Source organism: Microcaecilia unicolor, chromosome 2 (assembly GCF_901765095.1).
Source record: "Microcaecilia unicolor chromosome 2, aMicUni1.1, whole genome shotgun sequence".
NCBI classification, from domain to species: Eukaryota; Metazoa; Chordata; class Amphibia; order Gymnophiona; family Siphonopidae; genus Microcaecilia; species Microcaecilia unicolor.
The window spans coordinates 383618191-383631609 of record NC_044032.1 but is presented as its reverse complement, the minus strand read 5'-3'; the positions used below and the strand labels follow the sequence as shown (position 1 = coordinate 383631609).

Sequence of the window (13419 nt, the reverse complement as noted above, 5' to 3'; positions counted from 1 at the left end):
CGCTGATTGGCTTATTAAACAATTAAGTTTATTTATTTATTTGTAGCATTTGTATCCCACATTTTCCCGCCTATTTGCAGGCTCAATGTGGCTTACAATTGCTCCGTAATGGTGATCACCAATTCCGGAAAAAGAGAAATACATAGTTAAAATATGGAGGTGATAGAGTGGAATTAAGTAGTCAAATAAATAAAGTTCATTTTCATAATAAGAAATAAAAGATAATTGGATAAAACGTCAATCGTAGTAGATGTGCAACTTTAGTTGCCATATATATAATCCGGTGGATAGTGTAAAATGTGTAAGAAGGCTTTGCTTCTCCTTAGTGACTTGTCAGATATGAAAGGAATGAGTTGTTGGCTGGGAAGGAGAGAGATGTAGTGAGTGAACTCACTACTACCATATGCTACCATATGCTCATACCCATAATATATCTGTTTTCATTATTTTGCAACTAAAAATTCCATCTAGGGTTTGCTCTTATTATTCAAATGAACTATGACTGAAACATAAACCTTCAATAAAAGATATGAAATCTTCAAAAAAGCAATGAAAAAGCTCAGAGCTCAGCTAAAAGAACTTACAAGGCATACTTTAGAGGAGGGGTCCTTTTACTAAAGTGCGTTAAGCACTTAACACATGGTTAATGGCCAGAAACAGGCTACTGCGTGACCACGTTAACAAATGTTGTTCTTTGCCTGTTAGCGCACATTAAACTGTGTATTACTTAATTTTTCTAAATGTATCTGACGGGGCATAACATGAGCAGAGAGTGGGTGTAGAAGTACTAGCCAGCTAGCGCGTTACACTTATTGTGTGCTGACTAGCTAACGCAGAGTTAACGAGGGAGCACTTACTGCCACCTAAATATGTCCGTTTATGTTTACTCAGACTCCTAATATACTGCCTCTCTGTCTTGCAATCAGAGTGGTTTACATTGTAAATGAAATTAATAGAAAAGAACTACAATTTCATAGGACACAAGTTAATAGATAAGGGGAGGAGAGAAGGGTTACAGGGGAATGGAGGGACGTGGGTCCAAGAATAATACTGCCTGCCATAGCTAATGAAAGGTATAATGCACTTCAGCTGCCGATTCCAGGAAGGCAAGAGACAACTCGCTGAGAAGAGTGGAAGAGAGTTCCAGAGTAGGGGAGAGACACAGAAAAGGGCCTTATCCTTTTTGGGAGTGAAAAACGGAAGAAATACAGAGGCAGTGTTCAGGTACGGATCAAAGGGATCTAGTAGAAACACAGAGTCAGATAACGGATGCAACATAGGATGGACACTGCATAGAGTGTTTTATGAGTCAAACTAAGGATCCATTGTTGCTTTCTAAAAAGAACTGGAAGCCAATTATAGGTATAAAAAAGGGGTGTTACTTGATCAAATTGTTTGGCTTTCGCCAGCAGTCTAATGGAAGTGTTCTGAACAGTGTGCAATCGTTTTACAAGATTGGTATGAAGTTCAGCATAGATGAAGTGTAATACCCTTGAGTGAATGTGGGGAGTAGACCAATGGAATAATGCAGCCGGACAACAGAGAGGCACACAAAATAAGTATTTATTTACAGGAATCCTTGGGTCTGTTCCTTCACAGGACCCAACTCAGAGCGGGTAGACCTCGGCGGTTCAGAAACAGTTATTAAACAGGCCTCAAGCGGCAGGCCTAACCCAGCTTGTGGCTGCCGGGGTTGCCAAAGCCCCAAAACAGCTGCAGGTTCTCAGGTCTCTGACAAGGATCAGGTCTGGTTCAAAGCAAAACTCACAAGTCTGAACGAAAAACACAAGGTTGGCTTACCTCAGCCAAATTAAAGCAGTTAGATATATTCAGTCAGGGCATAGGCTGGGGCTCCCGTCTTCCTTCCCTGGCCTCCTTAAATTCTGCCTGGCCCTGCCTTTTGAAGTTCCCAGTCATGACTCCGCCCCTCCCGGCTTACTCCCTCTTGGGGCGGGACCTGTGCCCTGGCTACTTAAAGAGGGACTTCTCTTAAGGGTGAGGGGCAATGTCCTATAAACCCTGTCACATGGAGTAACAGTAGTCTAATCTACTTGCTATGAGGGCATAAAGAAGTGTAATGCAGGCTGAGTTACAGGGCTGTGCCTAGGGTCTCTGGTGCCCCCCTGCAGACTATCAGTTGGCGGGCCCCCCCTGGTGTGGCACAAGATGCAAAGGAAAAAGGAGCTGAAAGATAGAGTGCATCTTTGCGGGATTGCTCAACAAATAGAGGGTTTACAACCACTTAGCTTTTCGTGCTTTCATGTTCACGAAATTAGTAATTAAATCTTTGATATCTAACTGGGCACATATATCTTTCTCAATAGCAATCATGGCAAGGCTTACAAGCCTTTCTTGTGAAATACTTGATCGCAAATAATTTTTTATGATTTTTAACCATGAAAATGATCGCTCACCACTTGCCACACTGACAGGAATTGTCAGCAATATTCTTAGAAACAAACTGCTATACATTGCAAAATAAGATACCAGATGTAAATTCTCAAAGTGGATATATTCCAAACACTAAAATGAAAATAAAATGAATAAAATGTTGTCTGGTGACTTTCTTTTTCTGATCATGCTGGCCCAGTATCTGATTCTGCTGCTATCTGTCCTCTTAACTCCGTTTCCAGGGCTTCCTTTCCATTTATTTCTTTACTTTCCTCCTTTCTTCTTCATTTCTTGCTCTATATCCATAAGTAAAAGCTGGGTCCTCCGCAGACTTCACTGTCCAGTGGATCCAGCTTCTGCCTATTTTCTCTATCCATGTGCAGTTTTTCTCCTCTCTTCCTTTTCCCTCATCTCCTTCCTCTCTCTTCCCTCCCCTCCATCCATGCCCAGCATTTCTTCTCTCTCCCTTTCCCTCCATCCATGTGCATCTCCTTCCTCTGTCTTCCCTTCCCTCCCCTCCATCCATGTCCAACAATTCTCCTCTCTCCCCTCCCCTTCATGTCCAGCAATTTCTCCTCTCTCCCTGGGCCCTGCCCTCCCATCCATGTCCATCCACGTCCCTCTCTGCCCTTCCCTCCTCCATCCATATCCAGCAATTCTCCTCTCTACCCTCCCTCCATTTCCAGCAATTTCTCCTCTCTCCCTGGGCCCTGCCCTCCCATCCATGTTCATCCATGTCCCTCTCTGCCCTTCCCTCCTCCATCCATGTCCAGCAATTTCTCCTCTCTTCCTGGACCCTGCCCTCCCATCCATGTCCATCCTTGTCCCTCTTTGCCCTTCTCTCCTCCATCCATATCCAGCAATTCACCTCTCTCCCCTCCATGTCCAGCAGTTTCTCCCTGGGCCCTGCCCTCCCATCCATGTCCCTCTCTGCCCTTCCCTCCTCCATCCATATGCAGCAATTCTCCTCTCTCCTCTCCCCTCCATTTCCAGCAATTTCTCCTCTCTCCCTGGGCCCTACCCTCCCATCCATGTCCATCCTTGTCCCTCTCTGTCCTTCTCTCCTCCATCCATATCCAGCAATTCTCCTCTCCCCTCCCCTCCATTTCCATCAGTTTCTCCTCTCCCTGGGCCCAGCCCTCCCATCCATGTCCCTCTCTGCCCTTCCCTCCTCCATCCATATCCAGCAATTCTCTCTCCCCTCCATTTCCAGCAATTTCTCCTCTCCCTGGGCCCTGCCCTCCCATCCATGTCCCTCTCTGCCCTTCCCTCCTCCATCCATATCCAGTAATTCTCCTCTCTCCCCTCCCCTCCATTCCCAGCAATTTCTCCTCTCCCTGGGCCCTGCCCTCCCATCCATGTCCCTCTCTGCCCTTCCCTTACCTCAGCTGTCAGCTCCGCACCACCCTGGGGGCTTTAAATCTTTTACCTCCGAAAGTCGCAGCAGCTGAGCAGCGTCAGTGAAAGCGCTGCCGACGTCTCCAGCCTTCCCTTGGCGCTCGCTCGTTCGTTCCCTCAGTGTCCCGCCTTCTTCTGATGTCATTTCCTTGCGAGGGCGGGACACTGAGGGAACGAACGAGCGAGCGCGAAAGGAAGGCTGGAGACGTCGGCAGCACTTTCACTGACGCTGCTCAGCTGCTGCGACCGTCGGAGGTAAAAGATTTAAAGCCCCCAGGGCGGCGCAGAGCTGAGGTAAGTGGCGAGAGTAAGCGGCGAGGGTAAGCACTGCGGCAGCACCCTGCAGAGGTTGGCGCCCCCCTGCGGTGCTTACCCCACTTACCGTGTAGGCACGGCCCTGCTGAGTCATCAATGTAGCTATGAATTGTATGTATTAGTCTCAATGCATGGAAACAAGATTTAGATACTGCAGAGACTTGAACCATGAAGGATAGATGGTAATCTGGAGCAGGTACTGCCCATTAATCTGAAATTTAACACACCATCTGCAATAAAAAATAGTGGGAATGCCCCTTCTTGATGCAGCATTAGTTTTGGGCTTGCCATGTGTTAAAAGCCTGTGTTATAGCACATTAAGCCCAAATCTTAACACACTTTAGTAAAAGGACCTCTAAGTAGGCAACCTACACTTATGCAGGAGAGCGCTATTAGATGTACGCAGCGCTGTATATTGAACATGTAAGAGACAGTCCCTGCTCGACAGAGCTTAAAATCTAATCAAGACAGACAAACAGGACAAATAATGGAGAAGGGAATTAAGGTGGGAATTATAAAACAGACATGGGTACTGAACAAGTGAATAGGAGTTAGGAGTTAAAAGCAGCCTCAAAAAGGTGGGCTTTTGGCCTAGATTTGAAGATGGCTAGAGCTGGAGTTTGACGTGCTGATTCAGGAAGTCTATTCTAGGTGTACGGTACAGAAAGATTAAAGGAACAGAGTCTGGAGTTGGCAGTGGAGATGAAGAGTTCAGATAAGAGAGATTTACCTGATTAACGGAGTTTCCGGGGAGGAGTATAGGGAGAGATAAGAGTGGAGGAGTACTCAGGAGCTGCAGACTGAATGCATTTGTTAAATCAATAAGAGGAGCTTGAATTGTATGTGGAAATGGATAGGGAACCAATGAAGCGACTTGAGGAGAGGGCTAATATGAGCATAGCGACACTGACGGAATATAAATCATGCGGCAGAGTTCTGAACAGATTGAAGGGGACAGAGATGGGTTAGTGTGAGAAGCAAGTTGAAGTAGTCTACGCGAGAGGTGATAAGAATATGGATAAGGTGTTGTGCTCAGAAAGGAAGGGACAAATTTTGGTGATATTATAGAGAAAGAAACGTCAGGTTTTAGCAGTCTATTGGATATGTGCAGAGAAAGAGAAGTCAAAGATGACCCCAAGGTTATGAGCTGATGAGACAGGGAGGATGAGAGTGTTATCCACAGAGATACAGCATGGGGGAAGAGGAGAGGTGGGTTTAGGGGGAAAGATAAGAAACTCAGTCTTGGCTATGTTTAGTTTCAGATGGCAGTGAGACATCCAGGCAGTAAAGTTAGACAGGCAGGCTGAGACTTGGGCCTGGATTCCTGCTGAAATTTCTGGTGTGGAGAGATAGATCTGGGAGTAATCAGCAATAAGGTGATACTGAAAACCATGGGAGGAGATCAGCGCACCAAGGAAAGAAATATAGATGAAGAAAAGAACAGGTCCCAAGACAGGGCCCTGAGGTACACCAACTGAATGAACCACAGTAAGCAATGAAAGATGCAATTATATTACTTTTATTATTATTTTTGTCTTCCCAGTACCTGGAATTGGAAAGAATCTCTCTGTGACTGGGCACCTGAGTGTCTATACCACACAATGCCTTCGTTAATGTCCTGTTGGGTAAATGTGGTAGTATGTGTGGCCATTCTCCCATCAAGCTGGCGTTGCCACCCATCAGTTGGACCATCTGCTGGCATCGGAACTAAAAGAACTATTTCACCTGGGATGATATAAGAACATAACATAAGCAATGCTGAGCTTGCCTTAGGACCTGAAACTCTCAAAGGTTATAATAATGATAGATCAAAAATTGCAAGGTACATGCTGGAAAAGTCACAAAATACAAGAATCTACACTGAAAGACTATGGGAAAAAAATAAAAAAGTAGAACCAATTATAATAGGGGCTTCAGCAGCCATACAAAATACATTACAAAAAAGCACTTGGAATTGCTTATAATCAAAGAGATAACACCCTACCAGGTGCAAAAGACAGCTTTATCTAGAATTGCATTCATACCTGGACACTGCCTCTACAATTCCTAAGCCCCTGGGTAAAGCCCAAATTGCCAGTACATAAAACCAGTCATGAATGAGAAAACCAACTTAATACATATTTCAGAACAATACAGAAGGAAAAAAAAGCTGAAGTTACCAAATTTAGGATGGTCACTTATTATTGTGTAGGTGATCTCAGAATCACTGGCACCAAAGGCCCGGGCCTGCAAAAACCTGCTGGTGATCTGTAGCATCCCTCCCTCTGGGACCCACACCAATGGGTTTGAAGCAAGCTGATAGCTTTCCTGAACCTGTGAGAAGAAATGAAAGGAGTAAGTTGTAACTGTTGCAAGAACTTGTCGTAATATGTTCATTTTTTCCCCTTTTTAAAAAATGTTTATTTATAAGCATTTATAATTACAATCTAAGAAACAACTTTTGTTACAGAAATAAGTAGAACAAAATGCATCCAATCAAAAGCAAAAAAATAAAGACAATTATATGAAGTATGTGTTCTATTAACCGTCCATTATAGTTTAGGAAGATAAGGCATAATTTGAGGCAAATTTCTAATCTGACAATATAAAGCAGTTAGGAAAAGATCTGCTTCCAGAATAACCACATTAGATATAAATGGAAATTCCACAGGAGTTGCTGGTGGTCCTTCTACTATTTGCAGTGATTTTGCTGCATACTTTGCCAAAAAAAAAATTAAACGTCTCCGCCAGGATTCACTGGCAATCCCACCCAGTCCCCAACCAGTCAACCAGGGGTGCACAAACTCGCCCCCTCCTGACAGAGACAGATGGGACACCTTTAACCCAATGACATAGGTGAGCCTTGACAAAATCCTAAGAGACCTTCGGCCTACTACCTGCTCCCTGCCCATCAAAGATAGTGCAGCAGGCAAGTATGGGCCTCACAGAAGGCACCACAAAAATTGTGAACACCTCTCTTTCTAATGGGCAGCTACCAGCAGCATTAAAAAGGGCAGTGGTCCACCCTCTGCTGAAGAAAAACAACCTTGACCAGGACAAACTTGAAAATTACAGGCCAGTATCCAACGTTCCGTTTCTAGTCTGTGTTCAACTTAATGACTGATTAGAAAAGAGAAACTGGCTAGATCCATGTCAATCTGGATTCAGACCTGGTTATGGTACAGAAACAGTCCTTGTATTCCTACTAGATGATCTTCACAGAAACCGAGACAAGGGATTCGCCTCGATGTTAGTATTGCTTGATTTCTCTGCAGCTTTTGACACCATGGATCATGATATCATGCTAGCGTGACTGACAGAAACAGGTATCAATGGAACAGTACTTGCTAGGTTCAGATCCTACAATCCATAATGTTTGGCAGCAACTCATCACCACCATGAACAATGACCTGCGGGGTACCACAAGGATCGATACTGTCACCTATTCTGTTCAATATCTACCTCAAACCACTAGCTGAGCTGATCCGGTCAATGGACACTCAGCTCTACATCTATGCAGATGATGTGCAGCTACTCATACATATTGAACCTGACTTACCTACAGCCTTGAATAAACTGATTACCTGTCTAACATCAATATAAGAATGGGCTAAGCACAACAAACTTTGCCTAAACCCAAATAAGACCAAGCTTCTCTGGGTTCCTAACACAAGTGGATACATAACTGACATCACAATCCCTTTTGGGAAGTATTAACTCCCCCTCAAATCACAAGTCAGAAACCTTGGAATACAGTTAGATTCAACACTTACTCTGATTCCCCAAATCTAAGCAACCTTCAAGAGCTGCTTCTACTATTTACAACAGCTACGCTGCCTCTCTCCTTACATCGAGAAGGTAAATTTTATCCCAGTTGTACATGCCATGATAACATCAAGACTGGATTACTGCAATGCCCTATACAATGGTCTGACTACAAAGGGCCTGCACCAGCTCCAGTTGATTCAGAATGCAGCAGCAAGACTCATAGAAGGTTGCAAGCAACGTGACCATATCACACCATTTTTGCAAAACCTTCATTGGCTACCAGTACAATACAGGGCTAAATTTAAAACTCTATGTCTGATCTTCAAGGCCCTGAAAGAAAATGGCCCCGAGTACCTGAAAAATAGGATGCTCCTCCACACACTGCCAAGGACACTAAGGTCCTCCCAAGGACTTTCACTAACCATACCCTCTTCAAAAGACATTACACAATGTGATACCCGCAAGCGAGCCTTCTCAGGTTTAGCGCCCACACTCTGGAATGCACTGCCTGAAAGGCTGCTCTTAACACAAGACTATCTCTACTTCAGGAAGCAGGTGAAAGCTTAGCTCTTCAACCAGGCCTTTACTGGAAGAAGTAACTAACTCATTAGTTTCACTCACACACACAAGGAGTACTCAGGCTGCATATACTGCAGCAGGACATGTTTATCCACTCCTACCCTAGCTAAGATAACATTTAATCATTTCTCTGACCTCATGTGCAACTTTCTTTAAATCAATCACCTTACTTTCTAACTCTTCCTACTTTCTTACCCTTCTATATGTTACATCTTTGCTTTACCCTTTGTTATCACCTATAATGCTGTAATACGTATTGTGTTGACATTGTAAATAGTATACCATGCCATATTTTCTATTGTTTTTGAATATTTTTACTGCTTGTAATTGTCTATTGCTCATGTTTGAACTAATCTTACTGTACACTGTCTTGAGTGAATTCGTTCAAAAAGGCAGTAAATAAATCCTAATAATAAATAAATAAACGGAAATCATAATAAGCTCAGGATCATAGAATACATACTTGACGGTATGTATAAACAATTTATGTGTATCATTTAACCAGAAAAGACCCCCATGTTGAACTACTTGCAGTCTTAACCTCAAAAATTGCTGACATCTTTTCTGAGAAGCCCTGGCTAATCTTACAGTTCAAAAATAAAGTATCCGAGTGGTGAAAAAAAGTTTTAATATCTGGATCCAATACAAAATTAGCAATCAGTGTTACTGGGATAACTTCCACAGTTTTATCTTCCAGAGTCTGAGTTAAATTCAATGCATCAAAAGAAACATCAGTTGTAGATTGTGATAAACACAGGACTGCCCTACCCTGAGGAGGCAGCCAGAGGGCGCTCTCCTAGAGAAAATATTGGAAAATGCCATGATCTGGTCACTAGAGGGAGCTCCAATGGGACACCAGGGTAATGACCTGAAGGGGCCACTAGAGGGAGCTCCAGCCAAGGCCAGGAACATAGGGGCTGGAGAGGACCCATAGCAGACGTTTCCCCTTTAAGAAAAGGTACCCGGGAGAAGGTACTGGAGCTTCTGGAACCAGGAGGAGGGGCCCAGAAGGGGTGTGGTGGGCTATTAGCAGCCCTATATAAATAGCAACTCCAGAGGAGCTAAAGGAGAGGAAATGGGAGTCGAAATGGAGGGAGCCTGAAGTCAGATGGAGAAGGGAGAGACCTGCTGGAGGAGACCCCTTGGAAGCTGAGAAAGAAGGATCCCTCTAAAGCCAAGAAGGTACTTACCTTGCTATGGATATTGTAGTAATGGAGCCAATAACTGTTGTAGAAGCCAATGTGAAGGAATATTGGGCCAGATGGAACTGAAGACTATTTGAACTGGACTAACAGCCGTGGGGTGAAGGACAGGACTGTAAAGTTACAGTGTGAGTGGAGTCCTGTCCAGGGGAGGAGGCTGTTTTAAACTGAGACCCAGGTCTCCCAACTAAGCGGGCTCAGTTAAGGAAAAATCAGAGGAACTGTTGGTGGAAAGAAGCTGTTCCCCACAAGAGTGGATCAGGGATGCTAATAGAGTGGATTTGCATCTGCTATTAATTTGCGTATCTGGGAAAGCTGAGAAACCAGGGTTATATTCCCAAGGAAGGTGTCAGGGGGTGCATCAGGGGTACCTGAAATGTGACCTGTTACCCGAGGATACATCAGGGAATGATTCCCAGAAAGGATGATAATTAAGGAACAGTCACCCTGAGTTGAAAGAGGAGCCCAAATGATGAGACTGAGATTACAGGCTACCACAGAGAACTGTCACTGAGTCTTTCTTAGAGGTAAAGCTCTAGTGAGCCTGGGCTGTGGGCTTGTAATGCTGAACAGGAGCCACCAGGGAGCCGTCAGCGAATAAAAGTGCTCCTGGGAGATTATAAACTGCTAATGGTTGATCAGTACAGTGTCAAATACTAAATTTTCCAGAAAGGAACATAAGACTGCTCTGGTACTAAGAACCTCCAAAGTTTTTAGAGGTGCTATAGACAGAACTTTGGAGAATTTAATGAAGTGCAGTCTCTTACGTATCAAAATATTATCCAAATTTTCTATTTTATGGTGGAGCAAGACATTGCCCTTAATAAGCACAACTTGTTTGTCAAAACTTCTTAGTCTCTACTTCTGCTACTTCAACACATTTCTCCAAAGATATAACCTTCTGCTCCAAAACACTGTTCTGAATCTGAGAGGACAAAATGACAAAGTTCAGATGGTTTGGCTGGCAGGGGTCCCCAAGCCCTGCCAGCAGATTTCCTGTGGCAACATTTGCCACCATGCCGCCTGCCTTGCTTTCCCCCTCCTCTGTGCGCATGCTCATTTTTAGAGAAATCGAACATGTACAAGCTTTTCAGTCTTGCAATTCCATTCCTATCTTTTCTCCTTTCTCCAATATATCTGTAAGCTTTCTGGGATAGGAATCTAACAACTGTAGCTGAAAATAACTCACCTTGAGCTTGGATTTAGAACGGCAGGCAATCAAATTCAAAAACATGTAAATATAAAATGTAAATTAATCTAGTGAGCAAAACACAGGAATTAATTTATAGATGATTCACAAGTTCTTCAGAAGAAGACATGCTGTCAACCTTTATGTCAGTACTTACAAAATTATTCTGACCATTTAGGTCTGCTGCAAGATCAGTTCTACATCAGCCACACTGTAGCTGCAAAGGATGAAGATACTGTGCAACCATAATCAAACACTGCCTTTTAGCAGTATCAGGCAACATCAAAGCCCAACCACACAGAAGAAAATGACTCCCTCAAAGGGAAAGGCTGCCAAGATTGTGAAATTTATTGGTGCAGGAAGTAAGGAAGAAACAAAAGAGTTTGCATTTTAAAAGCCTTTCAAGTGGTAAAATGAGGATATAATAGGAAAAGAAATAATTTTCAAGTGGCTGAGCATTAATTAAAACCAAAGTTAGGGTTTAAGTGTAACAACAGTGCTGACCAGTTTCCCTAAAGAAGCATCCCTTCATGAGAAAGTCAATCATTTCATGCCAGTGCTCCGGGCTAGCTTTGATGTTGTAATCCATCTAATTAACAAAAGCCTGGTTGCTGAAATGCCCTTTATTTTCAGTTTAATCTTTTTGCTCTTTAAAACTGACATTACTGGCAACCTGTATGAGGGTCTTTCTACGTTTTAACTGATTTCAATTTGATTCAGGCTGCTTAAGTCTAATATGAAGCTCAGGATCTGAAAATTCAGAAATCCGAAGGATTCATTACGCTGCAGAACTACTGAAGTCGGGTGGACATATCTCAACAAACAGACTTACACCTGAATAGCATATGGAAACAGATGGAGGACTAGAATATTATTCACTTTCACTAGGGATATTTTAGGTCAATCCTGATTCTAAAGTTGCATCACAAAGCAGAGTGGTAGTTGTAGTCCCCGAGTCCACCCAGTGAGATAAATAAATGCTTCTGCTCCCATAATGAATCAGGATTGGGTTGTCAGAAATCCAGGACTGGCTTACAGTGTCCCTACTGGAACTAGGTAGGTTGACAGCTAAAACCCAACGTCAAGACCCTCCTCCCAGCCCCCCAACAGGTCAAGACCCCTTCCCACCTCCAGTCAGAATAGGCCCCTCCTGGTCTACTTGAACTCTCTAGTGGTCCAGCTGGGCGATGGGTGCAGTAGCAAACACCACTCGCTCGTTACCAGTGGCTCCATGGTAAAAATGGCCACTGCAACTTCTAGTGGTAGTCTCTACTGCTGGTACCACAAGATTACTGCTGGAGGTCATGGTGGCCATTTTTACCACAGAGCAGCTACTGGCAAGAGTGAGTGGGGTTTGCTCCTGCTCCCATCACCCTGCTGGATAACCAGGGAGTTCAAGCAGGCTCTGGAAAGGGAGGCCTTTACTTGTCGGGGGGGGGGGGGGGAGGTGGGAATGGGGGCCTTTGTCGGGGGGTGGGTGGGAAGGGAGGTATTTACTTATCCAGGGGTTAGGAGGGAGAGGAGAACTCAGAACCACGTGCCGGCCAGTACCGAAAGTTGTGCGGGTGCCAACTCATATTCAGTAACGGTACCAGCATAGCTAACCGGTAAAAGTCAGGACTGCTTTTTATATGGTCCTATATGTCTGATTAGTTATGTGGGTGCCGGTACTGAATATTGCTGGCATCCACATAACTCCCGGATCCTCCTCCTCTAATGTCCTGTACTTGCCCAAGTGAAACATGGCTGGTGAGTTCCAATATTCAGCGGCACTGTCCAATTAAGTGTTACTGAATATTGGCGACTGGGTGGGCACAAGCAATTTAAATGGGCAGAAGGATCTCCAGCCTGTTTAAATCACTTTGAATATCAACCAGTGTATGTTTAATATGTAATCCGCTTTGGCTCAAAGAGGAATATAAATAATTAAACTTAAACAATGTTAAGTCTGAAAAAGAAAAGAAATACAGTCTGGTACTACAGCGGCTATGACCTGTTTCAGGGGCCGACTACAGAAGACGTCTCTAGGGGCTCACCCAGATATCATTCGATTCTTGAAGGAAGTGGGCTGCTTCTGGCCTCTCTTTTGTATGCTGTGTCCAGTACTGAACCTTAAATTAGTCTTTGCTCTTCAGAAGCCTCCTTTTGAGTCACTCTGGAAGGCCTCCTTGAAAGATCTTATGCTACAGATAGTGTTCTTGGTGGCTGTCGGCACAGAGGGTTTCATAGCTTCAAGCTCTCTCTTGTTGGGAAACCTTTCTTTGCTTTTTGGAGGCGGGGGTCTCCCTGTGCACGGTTCCTTCTTTTCTTCTGAAAGTGGTATCAGCATTTCATCTCAACCAATCTGTGAAGCTTTTATTCTTTCACAGAGAGGATGAAGAGACTCAGTATTCTTCCTTGAAGATTCTCGATGTGCATAGAGTCCTCATTAGACATCTGGAAGTCACGAATGATTTTCATAAATCGAACAGACTGTTTATGCTTTTTGATAAATAGAGGCTTGGCCTTATGGTTTCCAAGCCCCCAATTGCTAGATGACTGAAGGAGACTATTGACTCAGCTAAATTGTTTTGGGCTCATTCTACAAGGTGTACAACA

At 43.9% G+C, this 13419-nt stretch overlaps 1 protein-coding gene across 1 annotated transcript in view; it reads right to left on the bottom strand.

Annotated features, from left to right (window-relative positions):
- The window catches only part of FRAS1 (Fraser extracellular matrix complex subunit 1), a 689426-nt gene that overhangs the window by 200914 nt on the left and 475093 nt on the right, over positions 1 to 13419 (bottom strand). The window contains 2 exon segments of the mRNA XM_030190549.1: positions 5651 to 5829; positions 6264 to 6417. Of these exon segments, the coding sequence (XP_030046409.1) occupies positions 5651 to 5829; positions 6264 to 6417 (333 nt within the window).